The sequence below is a fragment of the Anolis sagrei genome, chromosome 4 (assembly GCF_037176765.1).
Source record: "Anolis sagrei isolate rAnoSag1 chromosome 4, rAnoSag1.mat, whole genome shotgun sequence".
Lineage (NCBI taxonomy): Eukaryota > Metazoa > Chordata > Lepidosauria > Squamata > Dactyloidae > Anolis > Anolis sagrei.
The window spans coordinates 50,133,986-50,160,491 of NC_090024.1; the positions used below are offsets into that span (position 1 = coordinate 50,133,986).

At 39.9% G+C, this 26,506-nt stretch overlaps 1 protein-coding gene across 2 annotated transcripts in view; it reads right to left on the reverse strand.

Moving 5' to 3' along the window:
* XKR4 (XK related 4) overlaps positions 1-26,506 on the reverse strand; it is a 144,814-nt gene that overhangs the window by 39,127 nt on the left and 79,181 nt on the right. For both annotated transcript variants that reach the window (XR_010909806.1, XM_060775315.2), the window contains exon 2: positions 17,180-17,379. Coding sequence is in view for 1 of the 2 variants with exons in the window: in XM_060775315.2 (XP_060631298.2) it covers positions 17,180-17,379 (200 nt within the window). In the remaining variant the exon portion in view is untranslated. The remainder of the gene's footprint in view (positions 1-17,179; positions 17,380-26,506) is intronic.

Sequence of the window (26,506 nt, forward strand, 5' to 3'; positions counted from 1 at the left end):
TTATTTATTTACAACCACATTGCACTCTTGGGGATTTCTCTTCCTCTTTTGGATTTTTATTACATAGATCAACAATATTGCCAACAATAATAACAAAACAAATTCCATGTAAATGGAAAAAAATGAACAGTTTGTGATGGAAATAGGACACTAGTATTATTTTAATTACTCTAGGAGTGGAATTAATGTTTGAATGTGTTCAAACCTTTGCCAGAAAACATGATTTTTAAGTGTCAATAAACCTTGATGATAAAAAGCCCAAAGCAGTAAGAATCTGTACAGGTCAAGACTTATTCTACACAATATATGCATGTGGTTATTCAAACAACATTATACATGAATGAAACAGCCTGTTCTTCACAGAACACAGGCAGGCTATTTTCTGTGCAGAACATGCTGTTTCATGTACAGAAAATACTGGGCTTTTCTGTTTTTACAAAACCACTACAGGAAAATTTTACACAGAACAAGCCCAAATTAGAAATCAGCTTTAAAAATTGAATTGATTAAAAACACTTTGTTGCATGGTTTTCAGAGAAACTCTGTCATAGGTTTAACCATAAAGACTGGATGGAGGATGGAGTACCTTACAGAGCTCCCATATAGGGGGCAGGGTTCCCCTCAATGGGCCTTGGGGTGCACCCTATATGGCTTAAACTCAGCTTTGGTCCCAAGGGGCACGAGTCTCCAGCCCCTGCATCAATGTGACAACCTTTTAAATTATTAAACATAGCTCTGATATTCCCTATCAGCCTTCATTTTTCCAAGGAAACATACCCAGCTCCCTGAGCCACTCCTCAGCTTATTTGCCCCTTTTTTCACCATCCTATACTGTCTGCCAGATGGCAACAATTCTAAAAATGAATATCCAGGGTGAGATCAATCTTTAAAAATATTCTGAACATCCAATTACGAAGTTCTTCCAAAGAGGGAGAGGGCAATCAATGATCCTCTGTGCAGTAGTGGTGAACCCCTGGAGCGTCCTCCTATCTGCCACCATACACCAATGCAATGCAATATCTACACAAAGTCACCTTGCTCAGCACTCGGCTGCAGGCCCGGGTATGTAGGCAAAAAGTCTGCAGCCGTAGGCCTGGGCACTTTGGGCCTATGAGTGAACCCTTCCCTCCAAAAAATAATGAACACAAAAATGAAACAAAAAAATCCAAATATCTGACCTCCCAATTTAGGAGTTGAGGCAATAATGAATCGAGGCCCCCACTGAAAGCCAAACATGAAATGGATCAAGGTAATTCCTGGATGCACAAGTCTACCTTATATTATGGACACAGAGATTTTCTTCAACCTTGGTGTCAGAAAACATGGTTATCTAATTCATTTTGAAGAAATCTAAGATTCTTAGCAAGATGATCTAGAACATTGCCAGAATCCTTTCTCATACATTCCATCTACTCGTGGGCAAGCAAGATGTTCACCTGATACTTAATATTTATTTATTTATTTAAAACAATTATACCCAACCTTTCCCCACTTAAGGGCCCAGTAGCTATATCTCTTGCTTTTCCTTAGTGCAAAAGATAGAAAGAGATGTAATGTCTCAGGAAGGAAGGATTTTCTTTCCTTATCAGCATGATCAGAACAGTTAGAACAGGCTTTTTCCATTGATGGAAACATTAGTAGTTTGGGGGAAGGGAGAGATTAGCCTCTGCTCCCCCATACCATATTTCTAATAAGTTGTGTTTATTCTTCTTTGTAGTTAATGAAGGGAGACAAATACACAGCTGCATGCTATGTCAAATCAGTTTGTCGGTCCAGCCTGGAACACCACTGAGTTCCTAACTGAAGTCGCCTAAGCTTTGGGAACCAAAATGTTGCATACATTTAAGTAAATATGTATCCTACATATTTCAGATGCTTTTTTTTTGTAAAAAAAAAAAAAACAACCCTCATAATATTCTTCGGAAAATTTTCCTCTTTGCTCTAAACCTTGAATTTACTTCTAGACCCATTTTTATTATTCCAAACCAGAATACAAGATATCAAACCATTTTTCCTTTGGGTTTTCCTCTTTAAGAAGCAGATAGCTAAATTCTCAACTTTTTTCATTTTGTAATGTACAGGCAGTCCCCAAGTTACAAACATCCAACTTACAAATGACTCATAGTTACAAACAGTGGTGAGACAACAGAAAGTGAGAGAAATCTACTTCTAGGAAGGGAAATCCACTTCTGAAAGAGTTATCATGGGGAATTGAACCTTTATCACCAGTCCTTGTTTTCACAACAAGCCAATTCTTAAAAAAAAAAAATCAATTATCACAGGGACTGAAAATGAGGTGAAATCTTCTGAACAGGGGGAAAGATAGCAAAACAAATACCACAGAGGTGTTAACTCTTCTCTATGCTCTCCCTTACCCTTCTATGTATTATACATACATATAACTTACAGAACCTATCTTGTTTGTAACTTGGGGACTGCCTGTACTCAACATGGTTCTGAACACCATTATTGAAGAATCATACCTGTAGATTGGCAAGCTGCTGTGCTTCATAAATTAAATTAAAATTAGATTGCTGAAAGTTACTATAGTCTTTGGAGGCTTTTAATCAGAGGGCGGATGGACATCTGTCACAGGTGCTTTAATTGTGCTTTTCCTGTATATTTATTATTTATTTTTGGCATTTCTACCCAGAGGGGACTCAAGGCAGCTTACATGTAAGCAACCATATGAAGCCGTAGGATATGTACAATTACAGATATATATTGCATAGCAGGGGATACAATTACATAGCAGGGGATTGGACTAGATAGCCCATGTGGTCTCTTCCAACTCTAAGATTCTAAACCAGACATAATTCTGCCAGATCAGTGGAATGATATTTTGAAACTACAATCATTTTCTTCCACTGAGGCAATTAAAGAATTCTTTGGCATCATACACAAATGTTTCCAAATTGTGTATATTTGCAAAACAGTCCTGTCAAAACGTATGTGTTTGTGTGAGAGGGGTGCATGTATGCACTACATGGAAAATGCTGGCTGGAATATTATCTACCTCAGTAAATAATCAAATCCAAAAGGAAATCTCTTAGTCCTACAGTTAATACCCAGAGGAAATGATAGAAATATAAGCCCTAAATAATTGTGACTATTCAGTGTTAAATACTCTCAGGATTTGAGAGCAATCAATCAGACATTAAGCAGGAATAGCTTCAGACAAAGAGTTTTCTCTCTTGGTGTGACATCCTGCAGTGGGCAAACAATGCTTTGTGGACACTGATAGAGAAGATTATCTTTCAGGCAAGGTGATCAACTCCACACTTTTTTTATTAATCATCACGTGGACACAATTTCTCCTGTCTCAAGCAGTGATACTTCTGGTAGTCATTATTTTGTCCTTTTGTACTTTGTCTGGCTGTTGGTAAAATGATGCAATACCTCAAGACAACGCTGTAAAATATCAAGCATGGAGAGACTGTGCAAACACAATAGGGTTATTTTTATCCTCTAAAACCACAAAAAAAGAAAAAAAAGAAAACCCAAACTTATTTCATTTTTGGAGGATTCTGCTTCCTGCTCCCATCTTTGAGTCCTAGTTCCTATAAGATCCTAGAAGTATGTTTCTTAATCTTGGGAGTCTGATGTTGAAACCTTCCTCAAATCTCTAGCTTGACTTTGCCTTTAAAGCTAAAATCACTGAAGCCTGAAACTCTAGGCTGATCTGAAATAGCTCTTTCTCTCAGGGCCGTTACACCCAGACCCAAAACCCGTGATGGATTTTGGATTAACCCGAGGCATCTAAACAATGTCTCAGGTTAATCTAGATTAATCCAGAGTAAACCAGGATTTGCTTGATTAAACAAAACAGGTGAAAAAATCCAAACATTACTACAAGGTCTGGATTTTTTCAGGTGTTGGGTCCATGAAATATATTAACTGTGTTAAGTAGGCAAGGCTTCTCTTTCATTTAATCAAAGGGGTCACATACTTCATACGTGGGACTGCCCTTAAAAAGTGTCTGGAAACTGCAATTGGTTCAGTGCACGGCAGCCAGATTACTCATTGGAACTGACTCCAGGGAGCACATCACTCCATTGTTGAAACAGCTCCACTGTCTCCTGATTACTTTCCAGGCCCAATTTAAGGTGCTAGCTTTAACTTATAAAGTCCTATCTGGTTTCAATCCAGGCTACTTGAGACACTGTGCCTTACCATATAGACCGGGCAGGCCCTTAAGGTCAAATAGTGAGACACTAATCTCCACCCAGATTAGGGACAGTCTTCACTTAAAACTTTCCAGACATGGCTATTTCTCAGGCAGGGCACCACAACTCTGGAATGAACTGCCAGAAGAGATTAGAGCAGATTAGAGATTAGAACTCTTGAGTCCAATAGAATAAGGTCATATAAAATTTCCCAAATAAATAAAAATGGTCAAAAGTCATGTTGATAAAAACCCCATGGCATCTGTACAAAATAAGTTTCTCTTTTCTAGGCATAGTTTCAAGCTACTCCCATGCTTTCCCCATACTTTATCTGGTATTCTCTTCTGACACACATTACTAGTATATGTTATGTTTCAGTAGATAGTGTACAGCAAAGAAACATTTCAGCCACCACAGACAGTGGTAGAATTGGGTCCCTAAATAATTAATTCTTCCTGGGCTATCTCTCGCTAGTAATCCAATTTCCCATCACTGATTACAGAGCTGATATTTTCCACAACTCACATATAAAATACTAAAGGAGACTATTGGGAGAAGCCCTGAAAGTATTTCAGTCCACTTTGCCACTGTCACACACCAGAGCTGGAGAGGCACCTCTGAATCAATCTCACACTCCAGAGTTCAGTGTATCAGCAAAAGCAGTTATTAAAGGATAAATTCAGCTTCAGTAAAAAGAATTAAAGCATTTAAAACTCATATAAAATATAGTTCATGTATAAAGGCAATAATCCAGAAGACCAAGGTACAGGCAAAACCTTTAAACTGGAGTCTTGGCAAGCATAACAATCCTGAGGATCAAAGGTAGATGACAAGCATACAAAGATCCAAAAAACTATAACAGTCAATTACACCTCTTGTTACTAAGAGCAATACAAGAAACCATGTAAAACATTTGATATTCAAAACATGAGTCCAAGAAAAACCATTTAGGAAAATCCAAGGCTTGGATACATGAATCTTGAAACCACAAGAGAAAGGAATGTTGGCTTGTTCCCTTTACCTAGATGTTGATTCCTCTGAAGGACCTCTCCAAATCAAACCTCATTAATACTTAAGAAACGATGTCTTTTTCCTTGAGAAGTCTGAGGAGAGCCTCTCTTAGATAACAGTCTCTGAGAATGGAGCCTCCCTTCAGCCACCTGTCTCTGCTGACAAATTTATTTCCATCTATCTAACTCAGGGGAAGTCATCAGACAGATCTGCATCTCTAATTAATACATTCCGAGGAAAATACCAACCTTGGTTCTCTTGGGAAAGCTAGCTCAGACCTGTCAGCCTCTGAATCCGTCTATAACTGAACATCTCCTGTTGGCCTAACTATCCCAGAATCCTCAGCTCCATCATGAGCAACGCCAGACTCCTGCCCAGAATCCCCATTCTAAGACCCTTGTGGGTCTGTAGAAGCTTGTTCACTATTCTCTGAAATCTCAGGTAATGAAACAATTACAGGCTGTGAGCAATATTGCTCCAGCAACAGTTTCTTTCAACTTGACCTGTCCTACTTGGAAGTGTGGCTGTGAAGATCTTTTTTTGAACAAGTACTGCCATGGTTGTAAATTATTTTATTATGATTTTGGGCTAGGTAAATCACACATTGTGCTTTTAGATTTGCTTTTGAATTATGGTAAATAACAAGTAAAGCTTATAAGGATAAACTTATATGTCAGATGTCATGGCACAGAGGATGCAGAAGGGGACGGTTCTGTCCAAATCTGATCCCCTTTGAAGACGGGCACAGGACCCCCCCCCCCCTTTTAGGCCTCTCTTCCAAATCTCTTTCAAAATCCTTACTTTCTTCGTTTTCCACATTTTTTGGCCCACATTGTCCAGTGATGCAACAATTGTGAAGCAGCTTGGTTCTGGCTTTCTTTTTTCCCTTAAGCTTCCCCACTTCAGCTATGGATCATCATCATCATCATCATCATCATCATTATTATTTATTAAACTTTATTTGTACCCCGCTAGCATCTCCCGAAGGACTCGATGCGGCTTACAAAGGCCAAGGCCTCAACACACAATATAACAATACAAAACCTAAAGCAAATTAAAAACAATTAAAGCAATAAACAACAAGCAATAAACAATACACGAAGACACAATAAAACTGGGGATCCATAAACTGACAAGTTGTTTAAACTTAGGAAAAGTGTGAGAACAAGTACAGACACTGTCAGGGTCAGGCATCTTGTTCTGAACAGGAATGAAGTTCCATTGCACCTAATGGGATTTACTTGTGAGTAAGCCAATCTAGGAGTCTGCTTTCAAAGGTGTGTAGTGCAATACAAGCATCTCTGTAAATCACTTTGTACTTGAATATCTGGTTAGTGTACAATGAAGTCCATTGTAATTTTAAAGGCTACACTTATGTTTTGAGATTTCCACAAACTTGTCTTAAACCTCCCATTCCCTTAACACAAGGCAATGTTTTTTTGCATCAGTGCCCCAGCAAACAATCAAAATGGATGAGAGGGGATTTCTGTTTGGCATTCATGTAGAGATTGCCTCTTCATTGTAAAAACCCTGTGATGTAGATTAAACTAGACAAATGTAATTGAACATGACAAGCACATGAGCTATGTGGGAAAATTGAGATTTGAACTTTATAATTCCATTATGTGAAATTACAGGTCTACTAAGAAGTAAATCTTGAAAATCTGTGAATTCCTAAAGTAAGAATTGTGGTCCTAAAGGTCCAAAATGTTATTCTAGGTAGCTCAGCTATTTCAATTGTACCACACATTTATGGGAGCAAATGCCTAATTAGATCTAGTTTCAAGTAAATCCCATGAAGCACAATAGGACTAATTTTCCAAGCCAAGTGTGGATAAGATTTCCATCCTATTTGCCTGCATAGACTGGACACCCAGACTAAAGTGTTTGATAAAATAACATTTTTAGTGGTCAATTCTTAGACAAAGAATGATGCTTAGATGATAACAAGCATTTAATCAAATAAATCATGTTGTTTATACAGTGGAAGAATGAGTCACACTTCTTGGTGTTTTAATTGTTTGACCTGATACCCTGTCTGAAGCGGGAGACATTGTTTACATGAAGCACTTAAGTAATAAAATCCTCCTGCACACTGAATTTCCTACTGAAGTGCCTTCCTTACTTTGAGCAAATGAAGTATCGGCACATTCTCATGCCTGGAGTAAGCAGCTGGCAATTTGAGAGCTTGAAAAGACTTGAGCATTCAAGGCATGGAAAAATGAAGAACCCATGTGTTTTGTGAACAGCAACAAATTTGTGTCTCATCCCCATTTACAAGAACAGCTGCACCTTTTCCAGGTTTGCACACTGGTGGAAAAGAAGCAGATAAAATCTATCCAGCCTAGTTGGCCAATGCCACACTAAGGAATTATAGCACTTCGTTTCTATCTTACCTTTCATGGTTTCATGCTACAGAATATTTGGGTTTGGTACTTCGCTGAGAAACTAGACCTCTTTGGGAAAGAACCCTAAGGATGGTTCCTTAAACTGCAAATCTATAGGATATGGCTACAACATTTAAAGTGGAATGGTAGTGTTACAACTGTGCAGTATGAAAGGGTCACTGTCCCTATGGCTTCCCCCACTCCTTAATCCCATTGACAACATTGATATAGTAAGCAATATTTATTTATTTATTTATTTACTTTACTTCTATACTGCTGTTTTCAGCCCGAAGGCGACTAACAGCGGTTCACAGGACACAAGACACAGCAAAGTTTAATACACCAATATAAAACAGTTAATAAACAATCTAATACACAGTTAGTATACAATTACTATAATAACCATTCAATAGCGTCTCTTCACTAAAAAACATGATCCAGATTCGTCATCCATTGTTCCATTCCTATGTCATTGCCAGTCATTGCACTAATTATTCGAACGCCTGCACAAACAACCAGGTCTTTACTTTTTTTACGGAATGCCATTAGAGATGGTGCTAATCTAATGTCTGTATAGTATATCAGGACTATTCTGGCCACTGAAATAAAAATATTTCTCCTGACGTTTCGCCTGCATCTATGGCAAGCATCCTAAGAGTTGAGGTCAGACCTCACCTCTGAGGATGCTTGCCATAGATGCAGGCGAAACGTCAGGAGAAATGCCTCTAGAACATGGCCATATAGCCTGAAAAAACCCACATGAACTGAGTGATTCCAGCCATGAAAGCCTTCGACAATACATTGAAATAAAAATAGTTCCAGGAACAGAAGTTTTAAGGGCAAACTTAAAACACTGCTACAGTACATCTTCAAAACATGTGAATGTATATATCTCACTCCTCATGCAATGCAGACTTTATTACTGGCATAAATTCTGGTTAATTCAGATCTGTCTTTTAAAACAGAAATGACAGATGTCCTATTATATTTGCTCTTCATGTACATTTTTAGGCACAAGTAGGTAAAAATGATCAGCGAGACAAAATTTGATCACAGCAGGGTCTAATATCTATTCATAGCTTAGCACTGAACTTTGCTTTTGACACTGTTTCTTAATATCTAAATGTATATGTTCCTATTCTGATGTTTGTACTTTTTTGGCAGTGGTCATTCACCAAAAAATGTACAAACATCAGAACAGGAACATATACATTTAGGTATTAAGAAACACACATTCATAGCTAAGCATTTTATTTATTCATTTAGGATTTCTGCACTAAAACATTTACATCTATTTATTTATACATATATTTTATAAATATTTATTTATTTATTTATTGTTTTTATACCCCGCTACCATCTCCCGCAGGACTCGGTGCGGCTTACAAGAGGCCAAGCCCCACAACATCACAAAACAACCACAACAAAACAATGAATAACTTATAAATAAATACATTTACATCTATTTATTTATAAAAGACATTTGAAAACCTTTTAATTTTGCAGTGGATTGATTTATAAAGTGAAGTTAAGCTATAAATATATAGTAGGCAACCAACACTAAGCTTTAGCACATATACACACCCTGAGAACAAAAAAAGGAAATGTATTCTCTAATGAGCCATCTTGTAAGAAGAGTACAGCTGACACAATAGTCACACTGACAAAATCTGTACCAATTTAAGGCTCCTTAACAGCTCTTGAGGGTAGACCTCATTAAGACAGTGAGATAAAATAGAGTTCAGACAGATATGCTATGCTAAGCTTAACTGGATTTCTGAATTTGTAACCTGTTAAATGAGGAGCCCCAAACTAGCCTAAAACTTTAGTGTCACCTCTATATTTTATATAAACTACATTTTTTGCTTCTCAGTAACTCAATGCTATTGAAATTTCATCTGCATGACAGATGGACTGGGAAATTACATTGCCCCTATGGCAACTTTAAAACACAGCCACAGCCCTTCAACACTGATAGAAAACCATATCAGTCCATTAAAACTCTAAAGCATATACTGTTAAATAAATGTAGCACATACACACACAAGCACAATACTGTAATTAAAAAGTCAGTTGTTTTACATATACAAGAACAAAAAAGTGACAAGACTAATCCTGAAACTTTTTGGTTTGGTTGCTCCGCTTCCTGATCTTTCTCTCTGTGTATTTTTATTCACATCACAGGCATGTAATATTTTTATCCTCATTCAGAATTGATTTTGAAACAGAGAGAAGATAAATGCAAAATACACTCTGCTCATTAAACACACTACTAGTTTCTTTTATAATGAAGAACCTCCATTGTTATTTACCTGTGTCATAAAGATATTGTTCAGGAGGTAAATAATTAGGTTCAGAACTCCTGATTTAATACAATTTCTGGGGAAAGAGGTTTTCTCATAAGCACAGAACAAACTGCTATCTACATAGTTGTTTTTATGCCACAGTCCCTCAATTGAAAATATGAGGATCTGCACTTTTAACTGAAGTGATCAGAATAGTTAAGATGGTCCTTTTTTCACATTTGGCAGTTAGCTGAATAAAAAGTGAAAAGACTATGCTGTGGGAATTAAAAATAAAATCATCTGTAGCAGACCGCAGCTGTGTGAAATTAAGCTTCATTTATGCAGTTCTATGATGTTCTGTCAGCTTCCTAAATGCTGCATAATTTGAAATTTCACCGTGTTCTTTTCTTGGATAAAGATTTGCCTGTTTAAAATTACTAATATTTCTCTCTTAAAATATTAGTTTAAAAGTGATTTGAAACTAATATTCCCCAAAACCTTTATTTTATTATTATAATTTGGGCCATGATAACTCAAGGATACTTTTCCAGAGTAGGCAATGAGAATCCAGTGGGCTTCCACCTTTATTCCCAGAAATACTGGGGTTTACGCCTATATATTGAATTTTCTATTCTTTTCTTTCATGAACATCTTACAAGGTTACTCTTCTTTGGACAGTGCTCTTATACAAAGATCTCCCCACTACCACCACCATTCCCCCTCAATGGACTGTCACCTTGTCGTGGTGAGGGGGCTTGCGCGTTCCAATGAACCTGTAGGCACAACAATTGGAGTCGTGCACTCCCAGGAGTGGCCGCGGGGGAGGTTCCAGACCAAGCACAGTCCGAAGACCCAAAGACCTCAACGGCGGAGCAGACGGAGGATAACATGGCACATGTTACAACGGCTGCGAAGGCGGAAGAAGGCTGCAACAGACTGAGAAGCCACGGTCATTGTGTTAAACTATATCACCAGTGGAACCTCACTCTGTGAAGTCTGTGTGTTGATCAGTTGTGCACTGACCTCCACACATTAAAAAAACCCATGCACAGGCATCTTCCAAAGAAAATAAAAACCAAGCAACCAAAGTCCCATGGCGATCAGCGAGTGGCGACGGGGGCAGGATTGTGAAATCTGGAAGCCCCTAGTCACACACTGGCACATGGGCGGTGGGTACGGACTCAGTCGTTCTACCTCAAGGTCCGAGGCAGCTGAGTAGTTCGGCAGCTGTATCCGCAACTGAGCAGCCTTATTGAGGACCCACTCTGCTCACCCCACATGGGGAGGGGGCTAGAAAAGGTGCCCTAAACATAGTCTGCCTCACTTATCCCTGACTGGACTGCCGCGTCCAGTGGGGTCACCACCCTGCGGCCAAAAAAGGAAAATGAACTTCGGTACGTGGAACGTACGGACTCTGATGGACAACAGTGGCAGTGAACGCCCCGAACGCAGAACTGCCATCATTGCAAGGGAGCTGGGACGCTTCAACATCGACATAGCAGTCCTTCAGGAGACCTGGAGAGCAGGAGAGGGACAGCTGAAGGAAGAAAAAGGAGGCTACACCTTCTTCTGGAAGGGACTGCCCGAAAAAGACCAAAGAATGCACGGAGTTGGCTTTGCCATCAGGAATGATCTGGTGAAACATCTGTCCGAAGCACCCACTGGCATCAACGAACGACTCTCAACCCTCCGAATCAATCTTGCCAAAAACCAACGGGCAACCATCATAAGTGCCTATGCACCAACACTAGATGCTGACGAAGACATCAAGGAGAAATTCTACTGTCAGCTGGACAACGTCCTATCGGGGATACCTAAGGAGGACAAAATCATCCTCCTGGGGGACTTCAATGCAAGAGTTGGGCGAGACTTCGACCTGTGGCCAGGAACCATCGGAAAAGACGGGGTTGGAAACAGCAACTCAAATGGCATCCTGCTTCTCACCAAATGTGCGGAACACAACCTTGTCATCACCAACACGCTCTTCCGCCAGAAAAACAAGTTCAAGACATCATGGAAGCACCCCCGGTCAAAGCATTGGCACCTCTTAGACTATGTAATCACACGCGCCAGAGACCGCCGTGATGTGCTCCTCACAAGAGCCATGACAGGTGCTGACGACTGCTGGACTGACCACAGGCTAATTCGATCCTCGATGGCTCTCAAGATCGCTCCCAAGCGCAGACTCCAAGGAAGGAAGACAAGGCGCAAAATGAACACCCAAGCCCTTCAGGAGCCCTCCAGACGAGCCCATCTCCAAACAGCACTCAAGGACCATCTACCCACAGTACACCCCGAAAGTGTCAAGGAACATTGGAACAAACTGCCAAGAAACATCAAGACTGGTTTGATGAAAATGACATCGAGATCCAACAACTAATTGACAAGAAAAGGAAAGCCTTCCAAGCATGGCAGAGAGACATCAACTGTGCTGCTATGCCAGTGCAAAAGCTGAGGTCCAAAGAAGGACAAGAGAACTCAAGAACATCTGGTGGACAAAGAAGGCTGAAGAAATCCAACACCTGGCAGATACCCATGATGCTCAGGGATTCTTCAAAGCCACAAAGGTCATCTATAGACCAAGAAACCATGGGATACAGCCTCTACGCTCATCAGATGGAACCAAACTCCTGAAGGACCAAAACTCAATTGCACTACGTTGGAAAGAACACTACCAAAGCCTCCTGAACCGCAGCTCCAATGTGGCCGAAGAAGTCCTCTCACAAATCCCGCAACAACAAACCAGGGACGAGCTTGCAGCACTGCCTAGTTTGGAAGAAGTCAGCAATGCCATCAGCCAACAGAAGAATAACAAAGCCAGTGGACCAGATGGGATCCCTGCTGAAATCTTTAAAGAGGGAGGACCTGAGCTGACACACCAACTCCACCAGCTCATAGAAAAAGTGTGGGTGACCGAGAAAATCCCAGCAGATTTCAAGGACGCCACCATCATCACCCTCTTCAAAAAAGGGGAAAGAACAGACTGCGGAAACTATCGAGGTATCTCCCTTCTAACCTCCGCTGGGAAAATCCTCGCAAGAATCCTTGCAAACCGCCTTCTGCCCCTCTCAGAAGACACCCTCCCAGAATCCCAGAACGGCTTCCTCCCCTCCAGAGGAACCGTGGACATGATCTTCACTGCAAGACAGCTCCAAGAAAAATGCAGAGAACAAAACCAACCTCTGTACATGGCATTCATCGACCTTGCAAAGGCATTCGACACAGTGAATCGCAGCGCTCTCTGGACCATCCTCCACAAAATCGGGTGCCCAAACAAATTTGTGAACATCCTGCGGCTCCTCCACGATGACATGATGGCAACAGTCTTGGACAGCAGTGGCTCCCAAAGTGACCCATTTAAGGTGGAATCAGGTGTCAAACAGGGATGTGTTATTGCCCCAACTCTATTCTCCATCTTCATCGCTATGATACTTCACCTTGTTGATGGGAAGCTTCCCACCGGAGTGGAAATAATCTATCGGACAGATGGCAAGCTATTCAACCTCAGCAGACTGAAAGCCAAAACCAAGGTTACAACAACAGCTGTTATAGAACTCCAGTATGCTGATGACAATGTCGTCTGTGCGCATTCAGAAGAAGATCTACAAGCCACTCTAAACACCTTCGCAGAAGCATATGAGAAGCTCGGCCTGTCACTGAACATTGAGAAAACCAAGGTGCTGTTCCAGCAGTCACCAGCCAATCCCTCTCCAATGCCAGTAATATAGCTTAATGGTGTCACATTAGAAAATGTGGACCATTTCCGCTACCTTGGCAGCCACCTCTCCACCAAAGTCAACATCGACGCCGAAATACAACACCGCCTGAGCTCTGCAAGTGCAGCATTTTCCAGAATGAAGCAGAGAGTGTTTGAGGACCGGGACATCCATAGGGAGACCAAGGTGCTTGTCTATAAAGCTATTGTCCTCCCAACCCTGCTCTATGCCTGTGAGACGTGGACTGTCTACAGACGTCACATGCAGCTCCTGGAACGTTTCCATCAGCGCTGCCTCCGGAAAATCCTGCAAATCTCCTGGGAAGACAAGCGGACAAACGTCAGTGTGCTGGAAGAAGCAAAGACCACCAGCATTGAAGCGATGGTCCTCCAACATCAACTCCGCTGGGCCGGCCATGTTGTCCGGATGCCTGACCACCGTCTCCCAAAGCAGTTGCTCTACTCCGAACTTAAGAACGGAAAACGGGACGTTGGTGGACAGGAAAAGAGATTTAAAGATGGGCTCAAAGCCAACCTTAAAAACTCTGGCATAGACACTGAGAACTGGGAAGCCCTGGCCCTTGAGCGCTCCAGCTGGAGGACAGCTGTGACCAGCAGTGCTGCAGAATTTGAGGAGGCACGAGTGGAGGGTGAAAGAGAGAAATGTGCCAGGAGGAAGGCGCGTCAAGCCAACCCCGACCGGGACCGCCTTCCACCTGGAAACCAATGCCCTCACTGCGGAAGAAGATGCAGAGCAAGAATAGGGCTCCACAGCCACATACGGACCCACAAGGGAATCCATAATGGAAGACCATCTTACTCGTCCAACGAGGGATCACCTAAGTACCACCACCATTAAAAAAAAGATTTGTGTAAGAATTTCCCATGTTCCCTGTTATACCATAGAATCTGAGCCAGGACCCTTTCATACTATACAATTACAATGCTATGATTCCACTTTAACTATAATGGCAACCTACTATAGAATCTTGGGGTTTGTCATTTGGGAAGGCTCTATGAACTGCAAATCCTGGGATTCCATAGTATAATGCCATGGTAGTCAACATGAAATATAGTTCTGTAACTGGGCATGTAAACCAGACATGGGCAAATTTTGGTCCTCCAGATGTTTTGAACTTCAACTCCCACAATTCCTAATAGCCTACCAGCTGTTAGGAATTGTGGGAGTTGAAGTCCAAAACATCTGGAGGACTGAAGTTTGCCCATGTCTGATGTAGACTCTCTGTGAACCCCAGAATGCTTGAAAAAGCAATATACTGAATTGAATGGAGAACATCCACAAATAGAGGAAACTCCTCTTTTTACAATGCTGGTCTCCATATGGAAATGGTGAAACGGGAGAATGCAGTTCAAACACTTCATCATCTAACATATTATTTACAACACCTAAATAACAGCAAAAAATCCAAAGTGGATGAGAGAGGGCGATTTCAGACATACATTTAACTTGCTTCAGATTGGGTTAAGTAAACTCACTCCAAAGTGCATTAAAGTCCACATACTCTGGAGGAAACAATGGGCTTTTCTATGGGCTGCCATGGGGCCACCCCAACCCCCCCCCCCACAAAACCCTTAAAAAGAAAAAGAAAACTTACGAGGTGCCATTAGGCCTTTCTTCAGCCTGATGGAACATACCAATGATGCATGATTAGATGGGGGGGGGGGGACACAACAAATTGCTCCTCATGCATGATTGGTATATTCCATTAGGCCTGAAGAGAAGTCTAATGGTTCCTGATTAGTTTTCTTTTTATTTTAAAGGGTTTTTGGGGAGTTTGGGGAAGGGGGGAGTACTATCTCGCATCTTTGGACTATAGAAGCCCAAAAGGTGTGAGATGGATGTGCAGACAGGTCTGTGGGTAGTCCTGGAGCAGTCCATGGGCCTGTCCCCACAGGGCCCATAGGCTGTGTCTTTCAGGAAGCCATGGATCTAATGGACTATCAAATTAATTTGGGACAAAGTAGTGATTTCCTGCTTTGTCTCAAATTAAGCCTTTTTTACTGGGGGCATCATTTGGATGCCTCCAGTAAAAGTGTGAGAGGGTCCGAGATATGGGCCCTGTTTGGATAGCCCCAGAGGTTAACAGTATGTACTGGAGAGGAAAGAAGGTTTATGTGTGGTATGGATGAGGAAACAAAAGAATTATTATCTGCCATGTCCAACACATACCAAAATCATACCAGAAGGAGTTGTTTGGCGTTTACCAGTCATCCTTATTGACATGAATTTAGAACCAGCGAGGAAGGGGAAATTATATCAGCTGTAGGCTTTTATAACTGAGTCTAAGATCCTTCTGAGTTAAAAGGCTCTATTTCAGGGGTCCTTGCACTTTTTGAGCATATTTTATAGTGCAAACAAACATGTAAAAACAATCAATATTTAAAATGAAGAACAATTCAGGAAGTGCTTTGAATGCAATTTTCCTGCTTCTTGGCAGGAGGTTGGACTGGATGGCCCATGAGGTCTCTTCCAACTCAATGATTCTATGAGTTACAGTGCTGTTAGTTGTAGAATATCACAATTCTAAAGTTTATCTGCTACAACATTTCCCAAACGCTAGTTTAGCCTTCATCTCCCAGAATTCCTGATCATTCGCTAGAGCAGTTGAAGCTTCCCAGAGTTGAGGTATAAAACATCTGGAGAATTGAGTTTGGGAATGGCTTATCAAGTAGTTCCTGAAACTAAAATAGTGTATGTTCAAAACATATCTAAAACAAATCACAATTTCTTTAAACTTAGAAAAACCTGCACATATGTGTATATATCTATATTCATCCTTATTTGACTTGTCTAAAAAGATTTCTGAAATAGAAATTTGTTTCAATCCAGTAAACAGTCGAAAAAATTTAAAGCCGGATATTTAAGAACAGAGCAATAGAACAATCTAAAGAGGAGTTGATAACTAAAGAAATGTATGGAATCTCATCAATCTTCGGGTTTCTTTTTCATTTTATGACAGTTTTGTACACTGGCATATTGGTGTAAAAAAAATCCCAGGTACAATAAGAAGTCTTTTCAAAGAAGCAAGACACTACAAAATATTATGCAGTATAAAGGGAAAGGAACTGAACCAAGATATTGCCAAGGGCATCATGACTACAAGGGCATTTTTTCTGTGATAATAGTGTCTGCTGCTACCAGTCTAAAAGGATGGTTCTCTTTGTAAATCCATCAGACTGTAGAATATGCTGTGTAAGAAATAGTAGCACATCATATTATATCTGTGCTTCCTTGATGCCCACTCAAAATATTACATATATGTATTGAAACAAAATGGCATTATTAAATCAAACACCATGACAGGGATTTTGGAATGAGAAATACACACACACACACAATTATCAAGTGATTTTTGTTGACTAAAACATCTCTTAAAACTGCAGTCTCTGGGGCCTTAGGGAACCACAGTGGAGTTCATAGATGTTGTAGGTAAAAACTTCTTCCTCCTCCAACATTTTCCACACTCTCGACACTGAATTTAATAAATCTCAGCTCAGAGCATGCTAATGCCAGCAAAATGAAGCTATGTTTCCCATGTATGCTCATTAATGTTATCCAGCAAGCTTGGTGATAAACAGTAGGGAAATCCTTACCTTGGAGGGCTTGAAGAGTACGTGTCTGTACAACAATGCAGAGCTGCAAGACCAGTTGTGGGGCACTTTCCAGAAACGTAGCAAGCAAGTGCAGCATACTCACGTCTGCATACTCATAGACCATTTTCCAATAAAAGCGCCATCTGTCATTATCTCCACTCCTCCTACTCCTGATGCCCAAGTATATAGTGTGAAAATACCTTAAAAAAGGAAAAATAATTTTAAAAGACCTGCAGATAATTTTTTAAAAGTATAATAATATAACAATATAAATCAGAGGTAGGAACTGTGAGGCCTGCATGTAACCCTTTGAGGCGGGGAGGTCATGTGCATCCCTTGAAACCCCCCACATATCCTCATGAATGTCTGTTTAAAGACTTCCATCTTTGGAGATTTTTAAAAGGAGGTTGAATGAATTTTTTTGGCAGTGTGTTACACACACACATGTATAGATATATATTCCTGAATGGCAAGAGGTTGGACTAGATTCTTTGAATAGTGTTAATTGTTTTTTTAAAGAAAACAAGGGAGGGGGCATTTTAATCTCCTTAGGGAAGGAGTCCAGAGGTGGAAGGCGACCATGGAGAAGGCCCTTTCTCTAGTTCCCACCAGCTGTACCTGGGATGGGGGTGGGACCGAGAGCAGGGCCTCATTTGCTAATCACAGCGCTCGGGCAGGTTTGTATACGGAGATGTGGTCTGGGCCCAAACCGTTTAGGGCTTTAAACGTAATAACCAGCACCTTGTATTTTGCCTGGAAATGTACTGCTTTCATGCTTTATGCTCTGATTCGATCTATGATATTTACAACAGTAACTCAAGTCAAGTGAGGTAATTTGCGTATATTATGTAATATAAAATACTGAAATATTTATGAAAAAAATAAGAAAATTTCTAATGGCTGGTTTTATATATATAGGGAACATTTACTGTGATGTCTGATTTGCTTCCTGCATCAAACAGTACATTAAACAATTTAGTTACACCATAAACAGCCACTCTTTCTACCATCCCATAAGTACAAGGAATCAAAGCCACTTCAGTTGGGATTTAAAAAGAAAACACAAACAAACAGTAATTCAGGTAAATGGATTTTTCACCTGCTGCCTAGCTACTTGGGGGAAAAAACCCTTAACATATTTTTAGCTCAATAGAAGTGACTGCTTATATAAAGAGTAATTGTCTATTTGCTCATTAGCTGTATATGAATATGAAAGTGTGAGGGAAACCACTTTGTTTTCTTATCAAATTACAATTCGTCTGATGGGTGTTTTACAGCACAACCTCAAACACTCAAAATTAAATTATGGTCATACTAATTTTCAGACAAATAGATTTTCAGATGAATAATAAAAGGTAGTTGCTAGCACCATAGATTCTCATTTTATCAGAACTCTGAAGCAACCAGCAAAAAGCAAAGAAAGACTACTACATTCACAAAGGTGTTTATATAACCCAGTAGAACTATGTTACATTAATTTAAGTTTGTCTTTGTCTTAATTTGCTTTTAGGTACTGTATTTCAATATTAATATGGTATACTATGAAGTACAGAAGAAGTTAGGCTTATTTTTAATAATAACTCTCAAGGAATAATAACTCTCAACCAGGAACTACATTTATCTAGCATCTATCAATCCCATAAACAGGATTAAATATAAACAGTATTAAAACATTCCCAGTTAAAAATCATTAAACAATATTGAAAATTAAAAACCACAGCACCCCCTGACTTGATCTTTAAAACTTTCTTCTTTAAAAGCCTGTTTGAATAAGAAGGTTTTAGCCTGCCGTCAGAAGAACATTAGGGAGGGGACCATTCTGGCTTCCCTGGGCAGGGAGCTCCATACTCGAGGGGCACCCACCGAGGAGGCTCGCTCTCCCGTTCCCACCAACCAAACCTGTGATGGAGATGGGACTAAGAAAAGCCTCTCCTGAAGATCTCAGGGCCTGAGCAGGTAAGTACAAGGGGATGTAGTCAACTAAATAGCCTGGACCCGAATGGTCTCTTCATGAAGCCAATTGTACCAGGAATAAAAACCACACTAAATCAATTAACCCAAACTTCCTCAAACTGGACAAGAGCAAAGCATACAGCAATCTTCCAAAGGAGACAAGAGCAAAGCAGACAGCAATCTCCTAAAGTGAACAAGAGAATGAGGTACAGAGGCTGCTCCCTTGAAGCCCTAAAGCCCTGTACTCTTGTGCTAACGCTTCCTCAAGCACTAGCTCTTAACTCAAACTCTGCTCTTATGTCAAAGCTAAACCTAGGGTGAGTTGCATCTCTTAACTCAAATGCTCTTAAGTTGGGACACTCTTAAATAGAGGTTCCACTGTAGTGGACAGCCTGCAATGAATATTGAAGGGAATGAATGGCCTTAATAAAAGTACTAATCCTGCTTTAAAGCTGTCTGAGCTGCCAGCCATCTTTATATCTTGTGGATCTTGACCAAACATGACACATAGGGACTCCCCCAACCCTGCCCCCATGAACAACTTTAAATACTCCCTTGTTTGGGGACAATGGCAGAGGATGGTGGGAGCTGCATTCCACTCACTTCCAGAGAACCCTGTGAGCCCCACTGATTATGGATATAGTGTAAACTTGGCACACATACCCAACATTACCAACTTTAAATAATGGCAAGGATTGGGGGGAAGTTACAGAGGACAATAGGAATTAAAGTCCACTGACATCCAGGGAGCACTGTGCTCCTCAATGACGATGGATCTGGACCAAACTTGGTATACACAACTATCATGACCAACTTTAAATACTAGTGGGGTTTGGGAGCAATGGTAGAGGATGATGGTAGACATCTTTATGCTTTTTCTAATAAGATCATCCATAAAATCCAAAATCGAACAATGATTACTAATGTTTCTCTTTACAAAATACCTAAACCAGACATTGCCAAGTACTTAAGTTAGTACATAATAAAAGTCAAAGTCTGTATATATGTAACAAAAGTTAAACAATTAACACCACCTGAGAAGAGTCAATCTTAAACAAATATGCTACATTTGCCTTCACACTTTCACATATCCTCAATTATGTCACTGTACATGTGTTCCAAAATGTGCCCGTAGGTGAATGACTATGAAAACCCAACATTTAATGATACCATGGATTCTAATCAAACTCATAGAAGTGACATCCATCGTTCTGTGATTTGCTTGCTTTGAACCAGTCCCTGTCTTGTTATTGGTGTTTCCCTTAGCAAGAACTTGCTGTTTGAGTGGTTGTTTTGATGGAAAACTAAAGATGCCACATCATTCAAATCCAGATATAATCTATTTTAGTTAGAGCTGGAAACAGTGGGGATAGTATTACTGTTGAGTCTTGCTCTTTCACAAATTGCTATTTAATCTTCCAGAATAAAGGCATAGAACCCTCCCCCCCTCGAATTAATATTTTTTTACTAAAACATCTATTCTTAGATCTTTTGTTAGAAACCCTACAGAAATCTATCGATTGTTTTGATGGTGAATTCAGCAAGCAAGTTTTCAAGTAATATATGCAGGTTGCTAAACTAGGGGCCTCATCAGTCAGGACAATTTGTCTTGGGGATGGAACCCCATGCTGGCCATAATATGATGTTGTGTGACTTTTGGCAGAGGCCCTGCCCCAAACCGGAGTGAAAGCCAGATCCTTTCCCTCCAACACACGAGCTTCTCTTTGTGCTGGCTCCAATGAAGCCAGCACGAGTCCTCGCTGCATGGGAAGTATTGTTGCGAGGCAACAGTGTGTGAGGTAACAGATTTGTCCCACTGCCCTCTCTGTCCAGCAGCAAAGCGGGAAGCTTTGCCTGGTCTTTATGATGAGGTCAGGGTTTTTTTGGTCCAAATTGTGCTGAGCAGTCATGGGGTGAGGTTTCTGTTAAGAGACATTTATACGAATGGCACATATGACTTTGGCTACTGTACAGAGCTGTCACTTTAACTTTACAGAAATGTAATTCTCCCAACATTGTATTATTTAAGAATACTGATAAATGGAAAACATACTTTAGAGTAGTGAGTTTGAGGGATAAAGTTACACCATTCAGTTAAATATGAATTTTCAAACTAACATCAACAATGCTCTACAGCAGATAAACCAAGGGAATATCTTGAATATTAACAATAGCCAAATGAGAAATACATTACAGATATTTATATGACTTGCATAAATGTGACATATATAGGTATTTAATGCTGACATTTTCCCCAAGTTGTGTGTTTCCTTTAGGGGAAAATGTTGTTGCAATAGCAAGGCTTTTAGCCACTTATGATCTGATTAGCTTTAAACCTTAAATCTTCACTGAAATAAAAATTTCTCCAAAATACGAACCTAGAAATGAGATTCCCTGTAAGAGAGCTTTACTTAAATATATGAACCCTTGTATCTGACCTTTTTTTTTTTTTTTTTTTTACATATTGCAGATAAGGCATGTAACCTATCTCTGAATGAGAACTGGTTTCAGACACACACCACTTAACAGATTTATTACAGTATTGTTTTTTTTTTCCTTATGGTGTTTTTGTAATAAAAATTACACATGTGCACACCACTTAGGAAAGGTAAATCTGGACATAAGATTCTCACATTCCCAACAATCCCTGCTTCAGATACTCAGAGGAACCTATAGCTCCACCGGAATCCCGCAAATTTAAATATCAGCTCTCTATAGCCTCACAGTCTCAGGGCCTAGCTACACTGACCTGTTCTTCCATTCTACCACCTCATTTCCTGATCGTCCCATCAAATGCTACTCCAAGCAATGGAAGGTGGAGGGAGAAAACCCTTATTTACTTATCTATTAGCTATTGTTTGGTTTTAGAGAAGCTGTTCTCCAGGCATCTACACATATTTACAAAATACAACAGGCCCCTGAAGGGGAATCATGACCTATCCATGATAGAACAATGATCACCCATCTTGGGTGCATCAGGAAGCAATTTAAAACTGTACTGGTTGAGACAAAGGTATACTGGAAGGATGTGTAATTGTCCCTAAAATTCCCCAAATCCTAAACCTCTTCTCCCCCCCCCCTTTTTTTGTTGTTGTTGTTGCTGTGGTAGGTAGCCTCCCCTCTTCTGCAGCCAGTTAGCCAATTCTGGTATATCCACGCAGAACAGTGTTTGAATTTCAAAATGCAGTAATATGTTGTATATATGCTTCAGGTAGTGAATACTTTTGTCTAAACTTCAGAATGAGGACTGTGTGGCTCAGCAGATTTGATTTGACTGCAATGTCCATCAGCTCTAACTGACAAAACCATTTGCAAGAACAAATGTAGTTGCAGCCCAGCAAGAGTGGATGACCATACATTTTCCATTCCTATATTCAGTGGACACATTTTAAGAAATGTAAAGTTCCAGAATGACCCCCTTGGTTCAAACAGGAAACATCGTGGGTCCATCTGGCACAACCTTGATGGTGGGGGAGGATTCTTTACTTCTGCAATTTTGATATCTGTTGTATGAAACCTTTTGGGTAAATAATGCCAAGGGTATAATTAGCAAAAGATAGTACTTATGTCCAAAGATGTATTCCCTGAATTTAAAATAGTCATGTGAAGTTTGGAATTGTTATTTTATTTGTTTGGACTGAAAGGTCAGCATTATTTTACCAGCTTTTTACTTTCTCTATCTAAAATGTCATCTGACACAGTAACCCTGAGTAACATTTGTGCTTGCAGCATTCCCTTTCCCTTTTCTTCATTTTGATAAGGTCTTTTATGCATAAGGAATTCTAATGATGTGTAAGTTTGGATACTGGACTTTGAGAAGTGGTCTATTAAAAAAAGGTTGAAATACTTTTATTGACCTTTTATATTCCATCTTGCTGTAGACAAGTTAAAGACATCCATCAAGCAAGTTACAGAACTGTGGCATAGTCAAGGCTTATTGGTGGGATTTTCCCACCAATTGCAGGGGATGAATTTGTCATGGGGATATGGCGCACTAGCAATGGGTAGAGCAAGAATTGTGTGATAGGAACCATCTCCAAATGTGATCTCTATGCTGGGTTTCCACCTCTTTGCAATACAGTCCTTAGATCAACTCTGGCTTTTAAAAAAGAATTGGTACTTCTATACAAATATTCTGTTTATTGCATACTTGATATGATTATAATCATTATAAGGACCTTATCACAGGCAATCTGTGGTTTAAGCAGACACCATGAGATGGAATACATAATGGATTCATGGTAGCCTCATCAAGCCTACGGCTTCTCCTTCCGATATCAAATAAGATAATGCCCCTTGACTTACCACACAGCAGATGGATGACTCTTCCTAACCCATAGAATGTGCACCTACATCACTTACTTTCTTATTGAGAAAAACTTCTAGTGCAAATCTTGCAGAACTTTGCAATTTCTGAGCCTAATTCAAACATTATACCACTCCATCATTAAAAGAGAGACATTGGGTACAAGCAGCCCCTTCCCCTATCTCCTCATCCAGTTCACGTTGATCTCCTCTCATGCCGCTTTCTTCCATCTTCTCTCATCCAGTTCCCCCTGATCTCCTCTCATCCAGTGTCTCTCCATATTCTCCCATCCAATTCCACCCTCTTATCTTTTCTCATACATTCCCCCGCCCCACCCCATCTCTTGTGATCCAATTTGCCAGTCATTCATAGAAAATTTCAGCCAATTCAACAAAGGAGGCTGAAGTGATGGGAGAAGACCACCCCCAAAACATGCTCCAAAAGAGTTCACTGGGACAGTCAATGACGTGCATACACCTGCAGTTAATTAGACAATCACACAGCAAAAGCCATGCCTCTGATGTGTACGGAGAGAAAAAGGATGGTAAAGATGCTCTCCAACTCGTCTTACAAAAGCTATTGGTTGCAAACTTTTTGCATATGAGTAGTATCTATGGGTTGCAGACGACACAGGCAGTGCATCATTTGATCATACCTGTAGGGACTCATATGCAAAGGGTGTCAGAGGTGGCTTATTTCCCATTGTGATAAGGTCTTAAGATAGGAATGAAATTCTTTGACAATTTTCTTCTTGAGAAGCGTACAATTCGTAATTTTAAAAAAAATGCTTGCTGTAAGAAACATTTGGAAAATGGCAAGTTTCAAAGTCTTGTACATCAAGATGTATTCTGCATAAAAATTCTAACATGGTTGTTTTATTGAGAAAATAATATTTTCTGTTTCATGTTTCATGATATTGACAAGCTGGAATGTGTCCAGAGGAGAGCGACTAAAATGATAAAAGGTCTGGAGAACAAGCCCTATGAGGAGCGGCTTAAGGAGCTGGGCATGTTTAGCCTGAAGAAGAGAAGGCTGAGAGGAGATATGATAGCCATGTATAAATATGTGAGAGGAAGCCACAGGGAGGAGGGACCAAGCTTGTTTTCTGCTTCCCTGGAGACTAGGACGCGGAACAATGGCTTCAAACTACAAGAGAGGAGATTCCATCTGAACATGAGGAAGAACTTCCTGACTGTGAGAGCCGTTCAGCAGTGGAACTCTCTGCCCCGGAGTGTGGTGGAGGCTCCTTCTTTGGAAGCTTTTAAACAGAGGCTGGATGGCCATCTGTCAGGGGTGATTTGAATGCAATATTCCTGCTTCTTGGCAGGGGGTTGGACTGGATGGCCCATGAGATCTCTTCCAACTCTTTGATTCTATGATTCTATGATTCTATGGCACTTAAGAAACATGTTTTGCATTTTAAAAAATCCTTTCTATTCTGCTGCAACAATGTCAGCTAACCCACCTTAAATTCTTTTATACATTTGGAAACAGCTGGGCTGGGTGAGATCATGCTATTCTTGGGAGAATACTGCCAGCTATCGTTGCCTCTATTGTTTGAACACACAAAGCTATGTAAAAGTTGACAGCTGTCAAGGCTTAATTTTCTTGTCTGTTTAATGATATGGCCTAGCTGTTACTGTGTCAATAAAATGAAGTGTTTCCCCCTAAAACAATAGATGTTAACAATACAGAAATCAATTAAACGTCTTTCAACTATTTTATTTGACATTTTTTAAATAAATGTACACTTTTACCTTTACAAAGCCCAATGGTTCTGGGCAGGAAACAATACATTATGATGCGTATAATATCACAACATTTAAAACAATTAACATAATGATCTCAATAGTGACTCAAATCTCTTACAACATAATCAGGGTTTCCAGGTCAGAACTATATATTTAATGCCTCAGATTCCAGCACCATAATCTTAGACCTAGGAACAGTGTCTGGAGATATTATAGCAAATGCACCCACGTGATGTTAACAAGGATGAAGTTACAAGAGACAACACCTGGTGATATCATTAAATATGAAACAGGGATAATTAACCACAACTACACAGAGTATGTTATTCAGATTTTTTTTTTTAAAAAAAACAGACACACATATGCTCTTTTCAAGGCAGTTTTTTTACTTTCAAGATTTGTTCCTATGGCCCAATGACCAGGTCTAGGCTTTGAAAAGGCCAAATGCTGAGATCTGAAAATCTAAATGACAACTGTAGATGAAATGACCTGGTCATTTTATTTACCCTCAGTGGCCCAGTAAGCAACTGGAGAGAAAATAATATCTATAAGAGTGAGATATGCTGTCTGCAGGTATATACAATATTTCATATAGACACATGCTCCTGTCATAAAGTATGGATTATTTTGGATTTCACCAGGAAAATAGTCTGTGTGACTCTCAAATCTCTTCAGTATTCTGCCATGAAAACTTTCATTAAAGTGTTGCCTCGTTTCCCTCAGAAGAGGGAAATTGTGTCCTGACTAATCATGGTTAAAAAATAATGCAGTCTACAAGAATGTAGCCATGCAACCCTCTGAAAAAGGGATGGAATAATATTTTGACCAAACAATTGGTCAAAAGATCTTTCTTGAATGTCAAGAAACCTTCAATTTGAAGAATCTTGTATTGCTACACAAAATTCTACACAAAATTCACATATGATTATTTTGAATAGAAAACTGCATTTTTTAGTATGGGAAAATGCCGATCTGCTAATTTCTGCACAGAACAACAATGCATGACTTTTACATAAAATAAACCCTTAATTATGAATAGTTTTAATAAATTGTACTGTTTTCAGACTTTAATACAGTGGTGTTTTAGGTATTTACTCCTTGCTATCTTTGAGAAGAAAATTAGGCAGAATCACATTCCAACTCTTAATAAATGCTGTTTATATCAACATTTATATCTTTTGCTCATTCCTCTCATTTACTGCATAGATAATGAAAACCTAATATACATATCCTTGATAGTGTTTCTTTAAATTAGCTTCCTACTTAACCATTTGGTAGCATTCTGAATTCCACAAGAACCATTCAAGCCGTAATCTG